The sequence below is a fragment of the Chelonoidis abingdonii genome, chromosome 2 (genome assembly GCF_003597395.2).
Source record: "Chelonoidis abingdonii isolate Lonesome George chromosome 2, CheloAbing_2.0, whole genome shotgun sequence".
Classification (NCBI taxonomy): domain Eukaryota; kingdom Metazoa; phylum Chordata; order Testudines; family Testudinidae; genus Chelonoidis; species Chelonoidis abingdonii.
In genome coordinates, this window is record NC_133770.1 from 122225119 (window position 1) to 122247747 (window position 22629).

At 40.0% G+C, this 22629-nt stretch overlaps 1 protein-coding gene across 8 annotated transcripts in view; it reads right to left on the minus strand.

Annotated features, from left to right (window-relative positions):
* Positions 1 to 22629, minus strand: part of TEX10 (testis expressed 10) — a 221172-nt gene that overhangs the window by 158844 nt on the left and 39699 nt on the right. For all 8 annotated transcript variants that reach the window (XM_075062649.1, XM_075062644.1, XM_075062643.1 and 5 more), the window contains 2 exons: positions 12336 to 12511; positions 8459 to 8636 (listed from right to left, as the gene is read on the minus strand). In XM_075062649.1, coding sequence (XP_074918750.1) covers positions 8459 to 8636; positions 12336 to 12511 — 354 coding nt within the window. The remainder of the gene's footprint in view (positions 1 to 8458; positions 8637 to 12335; positions 12512 to 22629) is intronic.

A 22629-nucleotide genomic window follows, 5' to 3' on the forward strand; every position in this document is an offset into this window, starting at 1 on the left:
AATCTATAAATTAAATACAAGACTAACGTGGTCACCCTTTCCATAGGATCCAAGTATCTAGTTAAAACTATTACTTTTTGAGGTTCATGGAGGTGATTAGAAAATGGGATCAAAATGTTCAGTATAAAGAGAAACCTCAATTTCAATGAATAAATGTAGATGCATTACAAACAGGTGAAAACAGCAAACTATCTTGCACACAAATTGTAGTTAAATATATTAATACTTTCACAAATAACTAAAAACTATATATGCATTTCTAAAAATATATTTAAACACTGCTCGTAATTTATAAGTTAGAAATATTTAACTCTTAAAACATGCCTTTTGTACTCTCCAATAGATGGGGGAGGAGATGTATTTAAATGTAAGTTTTAGTTCCCCTTTTTGGAATAAATTCGTTTTTATCAAAGATAGGAATCTAACTGTTACAGAACTGTTGATGAGCGGGACCTCTTCAATCATCTAGTTCAAACCCTAAATTAACTATGATAAACTGTACACTATAATTTCCATAATTTTATCTAATCTCAATGAGAATCTCTGTATTGAGCATGTTGTAACTGCATCATTAGGCAACCTGTTCAACAGACCAATTGTTATTAAAAATCAAAGTTGAACCTTATTAACTTAAGCTCACTGCTTCTTTTGCTATTCATGTCACAGATTTTCCAGGTAGCAGCAGTTGTCAAAAGCCTCTTTTCTTACTTGTATTTGGCAAGAAAGTTGTGACCTTTTCTTTCAGATGCAGCCCTTGCTACTTTTATCCATGTCTTTATAATCTCCACTTGGCATTACTGGAATATACTCTATAGGATCATACCTCAAAACTACTGGGACACTGCAGTTAGTGCGGAATGTGGCTATATCCCAAGTCCATTATATTCATGCTCTGTGATCTATGCTAGCTACCAAATGATTTCTGAGTGAAGTTTAAGGTGTTGATTTTAACATATAAAGCCCTACGTGGATCTTAACTATTCCTGAAACATCTCTTTCCATGTGATACCATGGCAGCTACAACATATAAAGGTGCTTGAGATAACAAATCCCTAGCTTAAATGGGAGGAGGTTGGGGTTCTCAACTCTGCAATACACCCTCTTACCCTCTTCCAGGCAGCCTGAGCTCAGATTTACTGACAGGAAATGTAGTAACTGAAAAATATTCATTTGCACTTTGAAATCCCTTACCTCTCCCACCATCATCTTTATTTTTGGTGATAAACTTTTACTCTCCAAAAACTGACACTAACACACACAAAAACTACCTCTATTTCTTTTAACCCACAAATTAAAGAAAGAAAACAGCAGAAATAGTACTGTTTAAGACATGCATGAAAGAGGTGCTGAGACAGACACACACAGCAGCTGCTGAGGCACACACATGCTACATATAGAACTCTTGGACATATTCTTCACATATATTGTCAAATCTTTCAATAAGCCCTGTTGTTGAGGCATTATAGGCTACCTTTCAAACATATGCATCTGAAAAGCACATACAAAATGTTCAAATGGACACACATGGTAACTGCTCACAATTACATTTTCAAGGAACAGGTATGTAGGTAAAGTTTAATGCATTAAAGGAAAGAACTAAAATAAATGGGTTTAGGACATAGGGTGTAGCCACTTGCGTTTGCATATGATTAACATAATTAGGGATGCAAATTCTGCTACTAATTTAGTTAAGAGGAGTTAGGGTTTGTCCACAGAAGAAAGTTGCACTGGATTAACTAAGTCAGGCAGCACTTATGAGACAAGGGAGATATTCCTCAGAAGCCTCCAACTTTGTCATGAGATACCTCTACCTTCCCTTCACTGTTCCAAATTTGCACTTCACCATCATTCTGCAGCTACACAGTGTTTAGTTATACAGCTTCTTTCTCCTGTTGAAATATACTGTAAAAGGTTTCATAACCCAGGGATGCAGAAAATAAAATGGGTCTCCCAAAATGATAGGAGGAATCACCATCATTATAGTGCTTAGTCATCTTGGGAGCAAAATAATTTTTTTCCATTGCATAAAACAGCTGAATTTCTAAATAACCTGGCATCATGGACCTTTCCAGACTATCCTCATTCTAATATTGATGAATTTTTCATAGCAGTCAACCTGGCCTTACTGCTTGGTGAAGAAACACTCTCTCTGTTGATGAATTCTGAAACTAGTGTAGGAGGCAAAGAATAACTATCTGGGTCCCAACAATGACCCCACTACAATTTGGAAACCCCAACCAAGCAAATCCATCAATAATCTCCCATGTATTGCCAAGCTTTCTGAGCTTGACCCAAGTCTGCAGCACTCTCCTCCATGACAACAGCTCTGACAGTTACTCTACTAATACACCAAACTGGCTACCTACTAAATAGCAGCAATTGGGTTTGGCAAGCTTCCAGATGGTGACCACGACATATTCTCTACCATCTGAGGGGAATTCTCATGTTGGTGTTCCACTGCTTTGGGGTGAGCTCTGCTCAGATCTCTAGGAAAGCAGCCTGAAATTCTGCAGCCACTGCAGGTCATCCCAGTTGTACACAACTATCCTGTTCCACCAGTTGGATCCAGGTGGCTGAGCCCACAAACAGTGCTCCATCAAGAGAAATGCTCCATGAAAATGTCATGCAGAAGCATCTACTTGATTTCGTCCTCCTCCAGAAGTCTTTCTTCATCATCACGGATGTCCCTCAAGTCAATCAGCACCATCTGGCTGTGTTGACTGCTAATACCTATGGAGCAGCCTATTCATGTAAATGACTATCAGGATTGCAGCATTTGTCTGGCAAAAGTTGTCAAAAAAAAATAATCAGGTGAATTATAAGACAACTGGAGAAGAATCATGTGGGTTATTGTTTAGTTTGATCCCAAGTTCCAGAAATGCAGTGGGTTCCAACAAGTATCCCATAATTCAAAGACCTAAGTGGTAGGACACGGCACCAGAATATTGTGCGTTTTATTTTTTAAAAGCATAGATCTGTGTGGATGCAATGACTACACGAAAGTAGCTTAATCCAGTATGAACAAAACCATATGGATGGACTTTTTCAGGATAGATACACTTGTACAGATATAACTGAAAGAGATACTGAAAACTTTCCCATGCTGACAAGCTCTTAAACTGGTTTTGCCAATGCCTGTGTGAACATTTATTTTGGCTTAAGAGTGATTTATTTCAGTTTAGCTTAAATCAATTCCTAACTGATTTATGACAAAGCAAAATAAGGACTGCTTTAAATGCAGTAAGAGTATCCATACCACCTTTTGCATTAGTTTAACGAAAGCGGTTTAAAGTCATGCAATTAGTGGCTTGAGGACAGCACATTAGATAAACAGCGTTCACAGCTTTCCCACCAGATTCAGTTGAGATTTGAACATAAAGCAGGCATTCGGCCACTTTGTAATGTGCGAAGAATATAGCACACTCTCCCCAAAATTACAGCACTTGTTCTTTGATGAGTACTTAATTAATGTTCTGCGAATTTACAAGTAAACCCATTAATTTGGGAGTTAAAGAATCTATTTAAAATTAATTGTAAGAAAATAAGCACACTGTCAATTTTTTGTCTCAAATGATCTCAGCCCAGGCATTATCAATTTATACAAAAACTAGCAGAGCTGGATCTTGTAGATTTGGTGCAATCAGTAGATTCAGAAATTATTTTATTTTTTTTTTAGGAACAATGGGAATTTCATCTATTACATTTCTTAAAAAAAAAGCTTTTCCATCAGAGGTCAAATAATGTTCTCCTTCAGAGAAACTCAAATATGCTCTACTGTCTTTCATTGTTCTGAGTGGGACTGAGGCCAGGCTACCCTTAGTAAAAGTGGTCCATCCATTTGCTCCACATGCAACTCCTTTCTGCCACCTAACAGCACTGGGGAACTATTTTCCAGAAAAGCAGGTTGACTCCATGAGGGAAAAAGAAAATTGACACTCTCTAATGTCTTTAAAAATCAGTTCACAAACACTAATGTGTATTAATTATAATTGTGTGTGTATTGCCTTGTGTCACTCTGGTGCTGGGGGAAGCCTTAACTGGCTTTGCATACCATAACGTATTTGATTTTCTTTTAAGTCTAATATATACTCCTCTGAAGTTCCTGGGTTTATAATGCTCATTTTGGGGATAATTACAATGTCCCTGTAATATTTTTACCCTAAATTTGTACTGTCTGTCTAGAAAAGTATCCTGTTTCTGACAGGATAATACCCTAAATTTTTACCCAAAATATTTACTTTCAACATTAACTCCAATTTAATACAGATTTTGTTTAAGAATATACATTTGTGTGTTTCTGGCAATATACACACAAATATACTCACATATACAGGTAACGTGGCTTGCCGTGTAGGGATAACTACAAGGAAAGACCCTTTTAAGACAGGAAAAACAATTATCAAATGTAACGACGAGCCAACGGTGCTGCTGAACAGGATCTATTTAAAATATCTGACAGATAAGCAGGTGGTTTGGACTAAAAGAAACTTGTACATGAAAACGTATCCTCCACAAAACAGAACTTGAATAGAAGTAAAACAGTGCCATCTAGTGGCAATCCAAAAGGTACAGAATACTGAAGAATCTGGAGGGATTGATTTATATAACCTTGTGGAATACGTGTTTTACCTATACAATTCTGTGGCTACAGAATATGCAGCAGCACCAAGTTCTTGCTACCGAACTGTGCAGCAGTCTGTTTTAATGTTTTGGGTTTTCTGAAACTTACATTTTTAGCCTTTTTGATTGTGAAAAAAAACTTTCGAAAAAAAAAGAAAGGCAAACTGACTGATGAAAACAGAGGTCAACAATGGGCCTTTCAGAACAGATACTGAAGAAGGTTTAACTGGTAATGTACATGGGGACAAGAACATTTTGATTTTCGCTCAGTCACGTTTTCTGTTACAAGGTTGAAAATGGCTTGTTCCAATCTATACTAGCAGTTGATTGATTTTAAAAAATGGTTCCAGGGGGAACTATCGCAGATATCAGTTTTCAGCAGTTATTTTTCCTTATGCAGATGGGAATGTAGGAATTGCCTTATTAGATCAAAACAATGGTTTGCCTAGAATACTATCCTGTGTCTAAGAGCGGACAACACCAGATGCTTCAAAGGAAAGTGCCAGAAACGCTGCAACAGGCAATTATAGAGTAATCTGCCCACAAGACAAGTTTCTTAGGGATAGTCTGCACAAGACGTTATACAGATATAATCATACGGGTATACTTAAGCCACGATCGTTATACTGGTATAACTCTCTGTGTGGACACTCATTCTGCAATTAGTGTCTTTTTCCTGTTTAGTTTAAATTGCATCCAAAGTATTAACTAAACCGAGAAAAGGCACTCTTATTCTGAAATAACAGTGTCCCCACAGGGAGTTACATTGTTTAATTCATACTTTACCCTTTTACCAGTGTAACTTCCCACGTAGACAAGCCCTCCCATCCACTAGAGACAGGCGTATGCCCTGAAACAGGCGTTCACATGCCTTCTAAAAAAAATTTTAAATCTCTATTACTATAACTTTGAATGTTCTCATTATTCGTAAGTGTCCAAATATTTTCAAATCTTGGTAAGCTATTCATCTCAGTGGGGCCTGACTGTAAACCTGTGCAGTGTTTTCTTTCTGGATGCCTCTACCAGTCAGCATTCTTTATTTTTATTTTTTAAACTCCCCAGCAAGGGGAAGATTGCTGGAGAAGTCTGGATGCTGATGTTTTAACCACCATCTTGTCTAACTCTATTCAGAGTAGATCTATGCAACAAAATGGTAAAATGTCTGTCTACAGCAGATTTCTCATGGCTGCTACCATCCATGGAGCTCTACTTGTAGTAGCAACAATCAGAAATTTTAATTAAAAAAAAATATCTAGTTGTAGATGTAGTCCACAGACAGACTGAAACAACAAGATGTGTATAGTCACAGTTACCACAGTGGGGTGTTGATTCCAACACACTAATGACAATTTAAATATCAATTTTGTTAACTTGCTCACTGCTAGTCCTTTTAAGCAGGAATATCCTATTTAATGTTCTTATTCATAATTCCTGTTTGAAGTAGGAAATACTGGAGCAGAGAGTAGTGGGTCAAGTTGGTTGTTGTCACAGATCACGAGGGTAGAAGACTAGAAGTTCAAAGCCCCTTATGGCCTCCACCCCCAACAAATTCAAAATCACTCTTTGCCTCTGCCTGCAAAGAAGAAGGGTAGATTATATGCATTATTTCTTCACTGCCAAAAGTCTTAACTACCTCCTAGGTGCCAAAAATCTTAACTACCTCCCACACCTTCTGAGGTGCCAAAAGAACCAACTGTCCCCTACCCGGCTGCCAAAATCTCCAGCTTCCTGACAACTTCCAGAATGCAGTAATGCATTTAATACAAAAATCTACCACACTCTGAAAAATTGAGACAGTGTAAAGTAAATTTTATTTAATATCAAAATAAACACCACAAGGAAAACCGTCCCCATTGTATTATTCATTTCTGCATTTATTTCAAAATTGAGGCTGCCACTGAACTTCCAATATATGGACAGCGACTTTACCACAGAATTTTATTTCTAACTTGCCACAAACTGCACAGGCCCTTAATTTTATAATACATGATAACATGGTATGTACAATTTTTATTGGCATCATTTTGTGCATGGTTGCATTATTTACTAGTGGTCAACCCATAAACAAGTTATGCAGGTTCTCCAAAACTAGTACAAATACAATTTTTACACCACACCCTACCATTATGCATTGTGTTATGCACCACACACTTTACCGAAAAACTATTTCTTAAGGTTTAGAGTTTAAAAAAATTGTGTGAATTTCTCAATCGTCTACCTATAGCTTATTTATCTGGAGTCCAACAGTAGGAGGAAGAAAAAAATTAAGTTTAAAGACACTTTCTGTTACAGATTCTCAATATTGGTGCTAGCTCCCTAGCTTGGGAATAGTCTCTGGGAGAAACTCTTCAGTGTGCCAGACACCTAAAGGTCTTGCTTTTCCTTTAAGGTAGGCCACACGGCCTCACCACCTCCTGTGGCCAAACATCTGTGGCTCAAGAACTCCAGTTTCATACTGCAAGCTTTGTTCAGCGAGGACAACTTAGGCCTGGTCTACACAAGGAGGGGGGAGAAGGGGAGCATTAGGTTGATCCCTGATAGATTGATCACTACCTGCCGATCCAGCGGGTACTGTAGATGTACCCTGAGAGACTCTCCTGGTAGAGACTGCTACACTCTTCAGGGATTAATGCACTTTGCCAAGCATTTCCAGTGACATTCGAATAGCATTGTCAAAACAGCAGGGTTTATTAGTCAACTGGAATACAGCACAGACAGTCCTAGGTTAGCACAGAAAACTGAAGGTTAAAGCATAGACCATTTCCAGCAGCCAACTTTTCTCCCCTGCCCCAAACACACATCCCTCTCTAGTCCTTTGTTCTCCAGCTGAAGGATGTTTGCTCAGCTTCCTGCTGAGAGGTGAGGAAATCCATCTCCCTCTGGGTTCTTGGTTGCTAGACTCAGTGTCCTAGTGTCTGGATTTGCCATTATCATCTCAAATTCTCCAGTGATATGGGGATAGCCTTGGCCAGTCTTTTTCCAATGACCCATTCAAGCTCAGACAACTGGGCAACATTCATATCTATGTCTCTGAGTCTGCCCTGAGAGCAAACAGTCATTTTCCACCCAAGAGAAACAATGTAGCATGCAGGGAAAACTGACACACACATAGGCAATACAAATATTACCTAAAATTCATAAAACCTACAAGTAACCTTTCTTATAAAAAGATACACTTTAAAATATCATGGGTGAAATACTGGCTCCATTAATATTCGTATTGACTTCAGTGGGCCCAGAATTTCATCCAATGACTTTCAAGCTGGATTTCTGAGGCTCTTCCAAGGCAAGGAGCAATTATTAACAAGAGATTAATTATTAATAAGCCATCTGTCTAGCCAGTATCATTAGGCTATTTACCACAGCAGTCAAGGTAGACATTCATCTTAAGGAGGAGTTTGAAGAAGGGCAGGATATGACTACACTGATTACTGAGAGTTTCACCATAAGTGAGAGCATGTTAATGTGCCCATGGGGAAAACCAACTAAATGAAAATGGAAGCTGCCATCAATGGCAGAGCAAAGGGGACAGATTATAACACACAAGGACAAGAGACTGGAAAAATTAAGGGGGAACCTGTGGAGGGACTTGATCAAAGAGAAGGACTGAGAACGTGATTTTGACAAGACCATCAAGTTCCCATTTCTGGTTCTGCAGGGTCACGTGATATCTGACCTCACATGCTGAATTACTATAATGTTTATAAACAATTACAAATTAGTAGTGTAATTATTACATGGTGAATGAAAACTCACTGCATAAAATAACTTGATATTTAAGAAAAATAATACTAAGTTAAAAAAAAACAAAGCATAACTAAATAGATGAACATTTCACCTCATATGCAGTATCCCAATGAGGGTGGCAGCTAGATCTGAAGACATTCTTCCCATAATGCAGCAGCGACTTAGAGAAGAAAGTAAGTCGGTTGGTAGACATGGTAGAAAGTATACAAGCTGCACTAAACGTTGCTGTGACTCTGCTGGAAGAAGAACCAGAGTGCCATCTAGTGGATCTAAATTTTTAAAAAGGTACACAAAAAATGAATTACACACTATATGCATGAAAAGATTTTCCCCTAACATTGCATAAGACGCTGAAGACTGATTAATCTACCAAAGCCCAACTTGTTCCTTCAATTCTAGGACCCATGGTAAATGGATGGCTACTGAGGACTGTTTTCACAAATATAAGAGCAAACCAATCAAGACGTTTGTCTGTAAGGACAAAGTAACAGAGAAGACAAGGAGAGGTAAAGAAATCCGGAAGGCCATTGGGCCTCCTAAGTGGCTGTAAGTATAATAAGTTAAAATTTATTAACAATAAGAAGCATTTACAATACATTTTTCATCTTCAAAGCATTTTACAAATATCAGTTAAGTAAAATATCCATATGAATTTTCGTTGTTGCCTAAATGTCAGTTTCTGTATGGCTCTTTCTATTTGGGTTTTGGCAACCACTTCCTTTTAGGTTGTCCATGTTTGGATAAGCGTAATCCACTATAAAAAAACTCCCATTCAAGCACACATATAGAAAAAGTGATAAACAAAGTAGCCAGACTCTCTGCAGACTCAAGGAAACAACATAAAGATTCCATTACTTCAGAAAGCAAAATGTTAGATACTTCTTCACAATTCTAGTATTGCTAACCTCAAGCATTCAAAGACCGTGAATCTGCCCAAAAATTAAGTGATTGGTTTAAAAATCTTGAGATTCTTTAAAAATACTAGATTTGGAGTTCTTTTAGACATCTTGTGTTTCTTGAGTGTGTAGTGTATGCTTGGGTCACGTTTTCAGACTTTTCTCTGCAACAGTGAAGTACAGAAACTTAATTTTAAAATGAAAACAGATTTTTATAGTATCACTTGACTCTAAGAGTTGGGGCTTTATGAAAAAACAGTAAATATTGCAAGACTCAGGATAAAAACCTGTGAATTAGCAACACTCCAGTAAGAAATACTTTGTCCAGGAAATTCCAATGCTGAAGAATAATGGAATAGACAGAGAAATTATTATTAAAACAACAGTAACAAAAAAAACTTTATATAGGGCTTTTCATCTTGATAGACCTCAAAACATTTTACCAACTATTATACAAAACACAGGAAATTCCTTTCACCCACAAGTGAAATGCAGCCTGGGATGGAACAGAGGAGGAGCTGTTTAACAGCATATCTTAACACTTATTATTCGTATTGCAGTAGCAACTAGCAGCCTCAGTCATGAACCAGGGGGGCCTCATTATGCTAAGTACTATATCAGTGGTTCTCAACCTATTTACCACTGTGGGCCGCATATGTCTCTCACAACGTTATGTTGGCTTCATCCAATACTACCTATATGGACATGAAGATGTCACATGGGCCACAGCTGTGGGGTGACTGGGCCACACATTGAGAACAACTACACTATACAAATATACCAAAAGATGACCCCTGTCCCAAAGATTAATAATTTTAGTACAAAACATTTTGGAGCCAGAAGAGAAGAAAAATACAGCATCCAGCTGATACAGGGAAGAATGTAATTTCTTGAAGGGAAAATCTGGGGAAGCAGCATATAATTACCAGACTGGAATTTGGCCAATACAGAAGGGCTAACTTCTGAATTCTTACAACAAACACTGTTCTATAAAAGTCTCATCCAAAGTACATCACCTAGGAACTAGGGCTGTCAAACTACTAAAAAATATAATCGTGTGACTAAAAAAATCATTTGTGGAATTAAACACATTGTTAATAATAGAATACCATTTATCTAAATATTTTTGGATGTCTCCTACATTTTAAAATATATTGATTTCAATTACAACACAGAATACAAAGTGTACAGTGCTCACTTTATATGTTTATTACAAATATTTGCACTGTAAAAAACAAAATACTTTTCAATTCAACTCATACAAGTACTGTAGCGGAATCTCTTTATCATGAAAGTTGAACGTACAAATGTAAACTTATGTACAAAAAAACTGCATTAAAAATAAAAGTAAAACTTTAGAGCCTACAAGTCCACTCAGTCCTACTTCCTGTTCAGACACATCACTCAGACAAACATGTCTCTTTACATTTACAGGAGATAATGCTCCACGCTTCTTGTTTACAATATCACCTGAAAGTGAGAACAGGCATTCGCATGGCATTGTTATAGCCGGTGTTGCAAGATATTTACATGTCATATGCGCTAAAGAGTCACATGTCCCTTCATGTTTCAACCCCATTCCAGAGGAGATGCATCCATGCTGATGACGGGTTCTGCTCAATAATGATCCAAAGCAGTGCGGAATGACCGCATGTTCATTTTCATCATTTGAGTCAGATGCCACCAGCAGCAGGTTGTTTTGGTTTTTTTTTTTTGGTGGTTCAGGTTCTGTAGTTTCCACATCAAAGCGCTGCTCTTTTAAGACTTCTAAAAGCATGTGCCACACCTTGTCCTCTCAGATATTGGAAGGCACTTCAGATTCTTAAACCTTAGGTCAAGTGCTGCAGCTATCTTTAGAAATCTCACATTGGTACCTTCTTAGTGTTTTGTAAAATCTGCAGTGAAAGTGTTCTTAAAACGAACAATGTGCTGGGTCATCATCCGAGACCACTATAACATGAAATATATAGCATAAAGTGGGTAAAACAGAGCAGACATACAATTCTCCCCCAAGGAGTTCAGTCACAAATGTAATTAACGCTTTTTTTTTTTTTAATGAGTGTCATCAGTGTGGAAGCATATCCTCTGGAATGGTGTCCGAAGCATGAAGGGACATATAAATGTTTAGCAAACCTGGTATGTAAATACCTTGCAATGTCAGCTACAAAAGTGCCATGCAAACTCCTGTTCTCACTTTCAGGTGACACTGTAAATTAGAAGTGGGTGGCATTATCTCCAGTATATGCAAACAAACTTGTCTGTCTTAGTAACTGGCTGAACACGAAGTAGGACAAAGTGTACTTGTAGGCTCTAAAGTTTTACATTGTTTTGTTTTTGAGTGCAGTTATGTAACAAAAAAAAAAATCTACATTTGTAAGCTGCATTTTCATGATAAAGAGATTGCACTACAGTACTTGTATGAGTTGAATTGAAAAATACTGTTTGTCATTTTTACAGTTCAAATATTTGTAAATAACATAATACAAAGTGAGCACTGTACACTTTGTATTGTAATTGAAATCAATATATTTGAAAATGGAGACAAACATCCAAAAATATTTAATAAATTTTCATTGGTATTCTATTGTTTAACAATGCGATTAAAACTGCGATTAATCGCAATTAATTTTTTGAGTTAATCATGTGCATTAACTTCAATTAATGAACAGCTCTACTGGGAACGTACACCTTACAACTCTGATGGTTCATTAAGAACCTGAAGAAATAAGGCCTTTTGAAAGCACTGAACTATTACTAAGTAGAGAGAAACATAAAATAAAGGAATATCACTAAGTCCAGGTTTGTACAGAAATTAGATATCAAGTGTTCTCATCTATCAGGCTATGTCCAGCCTAAAAAAAAAAAAAAGCTTCAAATCATACTTCAGTGTTATGGGAAATAAAATTGCTGCACCCATGATTTTCATTACAAATTTCTATTTTAAGGGTATGAATAACCATTTCACGTGCGTACTCTGCCTTTAGTCAGGAGATAGCAGGATTTTTCACTCCTTGTATCATCCCTCTCATGTCGATAGATAAAATTCATTATGTTTTAGTACAAAAGTCTTACCATAAATTCGAGAAGCAGTGGCTTGCAAACTTTGTAACAATTCCTTGTTTGAATGAGATGCAGCAGAATGAATGGTCTCAATCAACTGTTTTGAAAGCTCAGGCTTTCTTGAGCCAAGCAGAGCAAGCTGCTGAGGTAGGCCAGCCAGCCAACGAGATAAAACTTTACTTCGGCTTCTAAAAGAAGGGGGAAAAAGTTACTTGGAAAAATTATGTTCTCTTCAATACAAATATTCTTAAATCTTGTTTATGTTCACAATAAATACAGAATATTTATAATACTGTAATTTAGTATCTATTTATAATATTTCAGCTAGGAATCTGATTGTGTTGGTACATGGTGAATCATCATACAAGCACTTCTCTCACGGCCCCAACAGTTTATGCAGTATGTAATCTAACAATCTCCTTCAGAACTCAATTTCACAAATTGACTATATGCTGGGAAAAAGCATTTCCTTTTATTTGTTCTAAATTTATCATCTATTAATATCCTTTAGTGACCAAACATATTATGGGCCAGAGGAAAAAGCCCAGACAATTCACCATATCCTTAACACTGAATACCAAAAGTCCCTTGTAACTCTTCACTTTCAAGACTAAAAAAATTTTTTTTGGTTCATATCATATTTAATCATATCTTCACTGTCCTCTATCTTTTTAATCTCAGATTTCATTTATTTATTTTGAGAAAAAGAAACTGGACAAAATGCTTCAAAGAAGGGAGTTCAATACACGGTCATGTTCCTTTAGTTTCTTACTCATCCTATTTGCCTTTTTCATTGCTGCTACACCCTAGATCAGGGGTGGGCAAACTTTTTGGGCCGAGGGTCACATCTGGGTGGGGAAAGTGTATACAAGGCCAGGGCAGGGGGTTAGGGTGTGGAAGGGACCGCGGGGTGTGGGAGGGGGTGCGGTGTGCAGGAAGGGGCTCAGGCAAGGGATTGGGGCAGAGGAGGGGTGTGGGCTGTATGAGGGGGCTCAGGGAAGGGGGTTGGGGTGCAAGAGGAGTGCAAGGTGTACGAGGGGGCTCAGGGTAGTGGTGCAGGAGCGGCACAGACTGCGGGAGGTGGCTCAGGGCAGGGTGCAGGAGGGATACAGGGTGCGGCATGTGGCTCAGAGCAGGGGGTTGGGGTACACAGGGGTGCGTGAGGGGGCTCAGAGCAGGGGGTTGGGGTACAGGGGTGCAGGTGTACGAGGGGGCTCAGGGCAGGGAGTTGGGGTGCAGGAGGGGTGCTAGGTGCAGGCAGGGAAGTGGGGGACAGGGTACAAGAGGGGTCTGGGCTCCGGCCTGGCGTCACTTACCTCAAGCAGCTTGGGGTGGCAGCAGCACGCACCGAGGCCATGGCAGGCTCCCTGTATGCCTGCCCTGTCCCTGTCCCCGCACCGCTCCAGGAAGCACTACGGCCCATGGGGGGAGGAGAGGCGGAGGGCTCCATGTGTGCTGCCCTTGCCGCACCTCCAGGTACCTTCCCCAAAGCTCCCACGGGGAGCGGCGGGGGCTCAAGGCTGGGGGCTCCTCTCCCTCAGCCCCCCTAGCCCCACATGCTGCCTTGCCAGCAGCCAATGGGAGCTGCAGAAATGGGACTTGAGGCAGAGTGGAGGCAGCATGTGGAGCTAGGCAGCTGGGACCACCACTTCCCAGGAGTCTGCCCCAACCCCACTAACCTCCTCTTTCCGGCCCCCCCCCCAGCACCTGCGCCCCCTTCTCCAGCACCCCCAGTGTTTTCCCAGGCCACAACTCACCCTCTGAGCACCTGAGCCCCGCCCCGGGCCACACCCACCTCCCAAGCACCTGTGGTGCCCCCCGGGCTGTGACTTGCCCCCGAGCCCTCCCTCCCCAGCACAGGTCCATGATTTTTTGTTTACTGCCCATAACCTGTCCATGACTTTTACTAAAAATATCCGTGACTAAAACATAGCCTTATGCATGAGTGCTTCTGATTGGCTTCAAAAGTTTAGACCTAAGGGTATACAGGGAGCATGGTCCTCAAGGCACTCAGTTCCTTTCCTGTAGGTCTAAAAAAAAAATTTCAAGTAGTATTCCAAACTTTAAAGAGGGGATTATTTTTTTAAATGGGGAAATTAGTTAAGGGAGGCCCTGAAATCAGAGGAAATTAATATCAAGCTCAGAATGTATACCACAAGTGACTCTCAGAAATTAAAAAAAGACAGTAAAAATGGTTTAATGTAAAATATAGGATATTATTTGTGCAAAACAGATATCTTCCAGAAAACAGAAATGCAGCCCAAGGAACAATGTATGGCATGTACAAAGAAGATGGTGTGACAAAGTTCCTCCTCTACCTTGGTGAGTCCTGTGCTTATTGGCAGATTTGCTCACCTCAGTGATCTTCCCCACAGTCTGGATCAACTTCTCCTTTATCTGATCAGGAGTTGGGAGGTTTGGGGGGAACCCGGGCCCACCCTCTACTCCGGGTTCCAGCTCAGGCCCCTCTGGATTGCAGCTGGCTATAGTGCCTCTTCTAACAGCTGCATGACAGCTACAACTCCCTGCGCTACTTCCCCATAGCCTCCTCCAAACACCTTCTTTATCCTCACCACAAGACCTTCCTCCTGGTGTCTGATAATGTTTGTACTCTGTAGTCCTCCAGCAGCACACCCTCTCACTCTTAGCTCCTTGCGCCTCTTGCACCCAGCTCCTCACACACACTTCCTCTCCTCTGGCTCCTCCTCGCCTGACTGGAGTGAGCTCCTTTTTAAACCCAGGTGCCCTGATTAGCCTGCCTTGATTGGCTGCAGGTGATCTAATCAGTCTGTCTGTCTTAATTGGTTCTAGCAGATTCCTGATTACTCTAGTGCAGCCCCTGCTCTGGTCACTCAGGGAACAGAAAACTACTCATCCAGTGACCAGTATATTTGCCTTCTACCAGACTCCTGTACCCCACTGGCCTGGGTCTGTCACAATGGAAATGAGAAGAGCTAAGAAAACTTTGAGGAGAAATAGTCAAAGAAGAAATTATTTATGTGCATCAGATGCAAAAGACTAAAGATCTGGACAGACTGTGAGAGACTCAGTCTGCTGGACTACAAGGGAGAAAAACAGAACATTTAAAGAGCAAAGGAGCATTGTGGTGAAGCTACAGATGTTAAGATCCTACTGCAGACGTGCACTCTTCAGGTAATATAAAATACTGTGAAAGAGTGAGACATCATTGTCAAAGAGCAAGGAGTCAAAAGAGATGTTAGAACAAGTAGATAAGGAGGGGAAGAGAAAAGTGAAGGATGATGGAGTGAGGTGACAAAATTATTGAGGTTAGTCAAGAGGAGAAAAGAATCAGAGGAACTCCAGAGGGACTTAAATCTACGTGAAAGGGCAGCAAAATGGCAAGTGAAATGTGTTAAAAACAAATATAAGGGGATGTTTATTAGAAAGAATTATTTGAATTACTCATGTACATCTCAAGCTCAAACTCAATGCTACCTGAGTAGGAGCATGAGGTTCACTCAACAGGTCCCTTGATCTCTGAGAGGCACCTCAAACTTCTGCTTCTGGAACGTATCCATCCCATCTCAGTCATATGGAGGGTCACATGTGTATGATCATTCTACAGTTTCTGAATTTGCTGCAGGACCACATTCAGGGCACAGAACTGTGCTTCAGAGTCTACCCCATAGATCTGAACCACTGTCATCATTTCCAGATTCACGCCTAAAGAGAGAAAGGCTGAATGTATGTTTTATTAAATGATATATACAAGTTCATTGTTAGCACGTTTATTATAGAATACCAGTTAGCTAATGGACTGATGAGCAGGATGGATTGGATTTAAATCATTAGTTAGGAAGACTTGATTTAATCATGGACTTCTACATAAAAGTGCATTCTTGTTGGCTGTTACAACCTTAATACATATTCTTCACAACTCAGAGATACATGAATGGCCTGCTGCCATTATAGGTTTTCCTTTCTAGTGAGAGAATGGTATGGTAGATCTCAAATCAATGAAGGCTACATTCAGAAAGACCTCAAGACTTCTGGAATATGCTGCTCAAATAGTTTCACTTTTGTTTCTACTGCCTGTCCCTCCCTTCTCACATTTATCTCCAGACTTCTTCTCCTTGTCCAGATCTATTCTGCGGCCAACAATCTTCTATTCATTGAACTTTTTGAAACTTTGCACTTTTAGAGAAAGGTAAGGGACTGACTGTGTGTAAACAAATTTGCAAAGGGACTGTTATTTCTCACCTTTATATACTTATTTTAAAACATTTTTGCTATTAACAAGCATATTATCTCTGGAGATACAAATCCACAATTTGAGAACTGCAAAACTAAGTATCTCTGATGGTATCTTCTAGACTGAGCGCTGAGTCCCATTGGGTAAATACAAAGATTATTTAGGTTAATCTATACAGAAGTCCCTGGAACCCCATAAGATTGGGTCCTTAATCCATGAACTATTGGAACTCACTCATTTACAAAACTTTTCTTAAACATTACATGAATATATTGTCACACACTATAGAATTAGACTTTATAATCCCTATTCCTTGATGAGATATCTTTGAGCTATAATGTATCTTTAGATAGGATTTTTTTGATAAAATGCTTTTAAAGGAAAAAACCTATTTAAATAAAAAAAATCCATTTTTTATTTTTTTTTAATTCGTTTTTTATCCACCCTGCTGATGAGGCAGAACTCTTACCACTTTGGGAAGGAATTTAGGATGAGATGGAAGACTGCTTTGTCATTGTGGGTGACAGTAAAGACGGTGGTCAGTCATGGGTCCTGTAATTTGCTTATTATTCTAGAAGATGTGATGGCTATAATGAAGGCTGTTTTGACTGAAAGGGGAAATAAGGAATATTCCCAGGGGGAAGTGGGGTCACAAACTGAGTAAGTACTAGGTTGAGATCCCACATCAGTGATTACTCAAACTGGAGAATAAACATTTGCTAATCCCTTCATGAACCTCTTCAGTATATCATGTGTGAATACTGTCTTATCAATTAATGTATGGTGCACCAAAATGGCTAAGTGGATGTTCACAGACAATATAAAGTCCCATAGCTTTTACTGAAGTAGGTATTCAAGTATGGAGTAAACAGAAGATGTTTCTGGGACTATATTATTATTGTCCTAGATTAAAAATCTCTTCCATCTGAAGTCACAGAAGGGTGGTGATATGACTGTTTCCTGGAATTTATTGGGACATGCTGAATTTCAAGAAAGCAAGACTTTTTAAAGTCTGTCGGAGTTCGATGGCCATGCTGTCAAATGCAGACAGCATATGCTTGCGTGATAGATCAGACCATTCTGTTGGGTAAGCAGTTACTGGGAAAAACCAAGAGATCCCTTTAGATAGATGAAGAAAATCTTGAAGCCACTGTTGTCTCACCTATTCTGTTGCAAATCAAAGTTACTGACACTTTAGCCTGTTTATTTTTTCTGGACTCTGAACTGAAGGAAATGGGGGAAAGGAAAGGCATAAAGACCACCTATTATCCAGCTGAACAGAAATACATCTGATATGAACCAGTTGTCTGCTCCTTCTCTCAAACAAAATGTCAGGCATTTTGAATTTGTATGGTTGCAAACAAGTGTATGTCTGGATAGCCCTAGAAAGATAGTGAGTATCTCATCTACAACTAAAATCTTCAGTTACCTTATGTGCTATTCTTGCCTGTCTCCCTTAATTGGTCTGCCAGGCTGCTGTCTTTGCCCACAAGATCAGCTATGGGTTAAATATGCTGCTGGATGCACCACAATGCCACTGGTTCTTTGCACAGTTGACTGGAATGGGCTCTTCCCTGTTTGTCCTCATAGAATACTGCCGCCATGTTGTCTATTACTACTTGGACGACTTTCCCTTGTGGATGAAGGAGAAAGGACTTAGCCCAACAGATTAATCTTTAAGTCTAGCACACCGATAGGCAGATTTCCTTCCTAGAGGGTTCAATGGCCATGGACTGTTGAGCTGCTGAAGTGAGCTTCCCATCCCAAGTTTGAAGTGTCTGAGGTGACTGTTGCTGATGTGTTGAATGCTCCTTTCAAAACACTGACATTAAGTGCGCTAGTTGAGGGATAAGAGTATCTCTGTGAGTTGTCAGCTTGGAAAATGTGCTGTCCAAGATTGGCAGACAGTTCTTTGTTAGCCAACGGCTGAATCATTCTCATCTTGAGGCAAGCATAAGGGGTTATGGCAGGTGTCTGAAGACAGGAGGCCTATGACTTTGAGTAAGATAACTGCCTGAAAGTGCTTTTCATGGAGTCTTTATTACTGTCAGGATTTTCACACGTCTGTCTTCTGGAAAGAAAGCCCTGCCTTCCTGAGAATCCAGAACTGCCCAAATAAGTTCCATTGACTATACAGGAGCTATATGCTTTTTTCCCCTCAATTTAGAGTCCCAGTTGTGTGGTGGTGTTTTTCATTTGTTCTAAATCGGAAGCACGTCTGGAAAATAGTTGTAGAAAATCCTCTTGAGAAGATGCTTTGGAGAGTCGATCATCTAAATAGGGGTAAACATGAGTACTTTGCCATCTCAATTGTGCTGATGTTGCAGACAGGCACTTTGTGAATACTCGAGATGCAGTCACAAAGCCAAAAGGGAGAACTCCATACTGGAAGTGATCCTCTCCTATGATGAAATGATTGTATTTGTGATGTAAAGGTCTGAGAGCAATATGGAAATATGCATCCTGTAAGCTGACAGTTCTATATCAATCTTGAGTGGATAGCAAGGAGCTAACTGATGCAAAAATTAAACATAATTTGAACTAAACCTCATCCACCTTCTTAGGCAGTTTGACCCACTACAGGATTTGACCATATGCTCTTGGTCTTCCACTATGGTAAATGTGATTCTACTGTTTGAAGGAAAGCTCCAAGTATCAAACACAGGATGAGAAGTCATTTTCACTCTGACCCAGGATGTTTTCAGCATTATAGCCATTCTTTCTACCAGCTCATAAAACGGAATATCATCTTCTGACGGAGACACACCTGAGAGACCCCGCCACACCATCATGAGACATTTGGTCATCAGGTTCCATGTCAGTATCCTGGAATTCAGTGGGGGCTTCCGGTTCATCCTCTGATAACGTACCAGGGCCCAATATGGAAGCAGTCTCTCTCTGAAGTAGAAGTGTAGACGTAACCAAATGAGTCGGATCTGATGTGAGAGGCTTACTCCATTGCCTCTGAGAGAAGGGACAGCATTCTAGTAATGGGTGAAAGCCAGTAAGGCCATCTAACTCAGGGTGGTATATCGAGGCCAGGATCTAATTGCAGATCCAAATGTGGATCTAAGGTAGTTTGGATTGGAGACAGTATTGGCCTTGGTAAATGTAATACAGAAATATCAAAGCAAACTTCCCAGGCAAACTTGTAGATGTCTGGAAGGAGGAAGCAAAACCTCAGGGAAAAACCTGTAATTGGGAGGATTCTTTCCTTTTCTCTCTCTCAGTAGGGAAAAGGGATACCTGACACTTTAATTTTTCTATTCATTCCCATATTCTTCTGTTCTGAGGATCCCTGAACAGGAGTGGTTTTGGATCAGAGTATGGATTCCCAACTGAGGATGTGGTTTATGTACTTGAGCCACTACCATAACCACGGAAGCAGATGGCGTCAAAGAATCTGAAGATGTTTCCAGCACCTTTTCCTGGCAAATTTTTGGGAACTAGTATGCTTGTTACATTGGGGTATGAGCCTTTCTTTTCGGATTTGAAACCATCATGGCCCCAAGCTTTTGGTTTGGGTAATGAAGATGCACTTGAAATAGAGGCTATGGGATCTGAGGAGTCCCAGTGCAGATTGGCTCTGCTAACAGAGGCCAATATTTGTGCCATTTCTTTGCTTGGAACCAGAGGTGTCTGATCCAAAGTATTACATTCCTGAAGACTGGTTCTGCTAATGGAGGTCGACATCTGAGAGGGCTCGTCTTGTTAGACAGCCAACTCCAATGGCTGCAGATCCTTCAGTACCAGGATATTAGATTTTACCCTGGTAGCAGAGATCTTGGAAGGCGTCTTATGCTGCTCTTTAGTTCCCGAAGGAGACCTATCTGTACTTACAAATCCTAAGGATTCTAAATCAGAGGACTTGGTTGCAAAGGCTTCCTGGAGAAGGCAAGCTTTTAGCCAGTTTTGATGCTCCTTATGAGCCCTTCGGGTCAAAGTGTTGCATATGGTTCAGTGAAATAGAGTATAACCTTCCCCAAGGCAAACACCTTTTTCCTTGAAGATGCGCAGATCTGTGCTGGAGGTTAGGAATGGACTAAAATGAACTAAATAAAGAAATAAATAACTTTTAAAAAGACAAAATTTAAGAGACTAATCTGACACCAACTGAAAGCTAGCTAACGTCGTGAGAGTCTTGATTCAAAGATCCTGGTTGGAGGAAAGTAATGAGGTTTCTGGTCTGTCTGCAACCACTGATGAAAAGAACTGAGGTGGCTGAAGCATCACAATCCCTCTCATATCTTCATCTTCAGAATATTCAGTAACAGTAAGAGGACAGCACTCCAACCAGCACTGCTATAAGAGCAGAGCTGCATTACTGGCACTTTCCAGGAGTGGGAATGTGAAACAAAACTTATGATATTTAAACTGTCAATTATTTCCTGGAATAGTAGAGACATCCAGATATTCCATTTCATTATACAGAGCAAAGGCATCCAACTAATATGCAACTTTTAGATAATGTTTTCACTTCTTAGCCAGGGAGCCGAGAAGCAATCTCAAACCACCTCCTTGGAAGCCTAATCCACAAATATCCCCTAAAGAAATGCCAGTGCTACAAAGTAATTATACATCAATATAAAAATCTGCAACATATTGAAAATGCAAGCATAATTAAAATTTAATTTAATAACATGGATTACCGTATTGATTGTATTGTATATTTTCATATTTAATTCTATAATACATCCCTTTTTAATTTGCCTGAAGCTGCCCCAGAACTTCCAGTCTGCTGTAACCAGAGCACTTTCCAGAGAATGTGCATCAGGCTTACTACAGAGAACACATAGCTTTTCTAAGACAGGATCATGATGAAATCATTGCAGAAGAGGCATTATATTCCTATTTGAGTGGAGGATCAGAGACTGGATAGAACCAACAAGTAGAATTGTAGATGAATTGTCGTCAGGAACAATACTCTTCCTCTCCATATCTGAAGAGCATTCTGTTACCAAGAGTGCAGTACCTGTAGGTCTCAGGAACTGAGGCAACAGTCTGTCCTAGAACACACAACAGACTAGCTATTTGACACCCCTTAGCCTAGACACTTCTACTCTCTCCTCTTGAAGGCACTGGATAAAGTGCCTAAAGTCTCAGAAGGAACAGGGCAAATCTGAGGACTTAGAGACAAGTAGTTTGGATCACAGGTCTCTCTGATTTATAGCTCAGTGGTTTGAGCATTAGCCTGCTAAACCCAGGGTTGTGAGTTCAATCCTTGAGGGCATCACTTAGGGAACTGGGGTAAAAATCTGTCTCGGGACTGGTCCTGCTTTGAGTAGGGGGTTGGACTAGATGACGTCCTGAGGTCCCTTCCAACCCTGATATTCTATTCTACGATTAGACGGGCTCTTTGGAATCAACCAGGAATCAGAAGGACACAAAAGGGCAGGGAGGGAGGAATAGTTCAGTGGTTTGAGCACTGGCCTGCTAAACCCAGCATTGTGAGTTCAATCCTTGAGAAGGCCATTTAGGGATCTGGGGCAAAAATCTGCCTGGGGATTGATCCTGCTTTGAACAGGGGGTTGGACTAGATGACCTCCTAAGGTCCCTTCCAACCCTGATATTCTATGATTCTCTGAAATCCTGGAAAACCAGTTTAAGCAGTAACTTTTATTCTGGTTTTGATGGATATGGTAAGTAAATTGGGGACAGAGCATCTTCTAAGGGAGTGGCCTTTCCTTAAGTATCCCAGACAGCAGGTCGCATTCATCTGTTTCTGACTTCTTTGCTTTACATGAGGCACAGAATACAATCTCCCATATTTTGCCTTACTCGACCATCTCAGTATCCACAGAGAGAATGAGTAAAGGCACAGTGCTCAGTCACTACTGAGCTAGAGCAAGTTATTACTACAGTTTTTATTATTATAATATTATTTCTATTACAGTAGTGCCTAGAGGACCCCAACAGAGACCAGGGCCTCGCTGTGCAAGGTTATGCGCACACATTACAAAAAAGACAGTCCGTGCCCCAAAATGCTTACAATCTATACAAAGTTCCATTACTTTTTAAATAAGAACCAAGAGCAGCTCTGGAAAGCTTCATAGCTGTTAACTGGGCTGTGATGGAATCACATAATCGCGATCA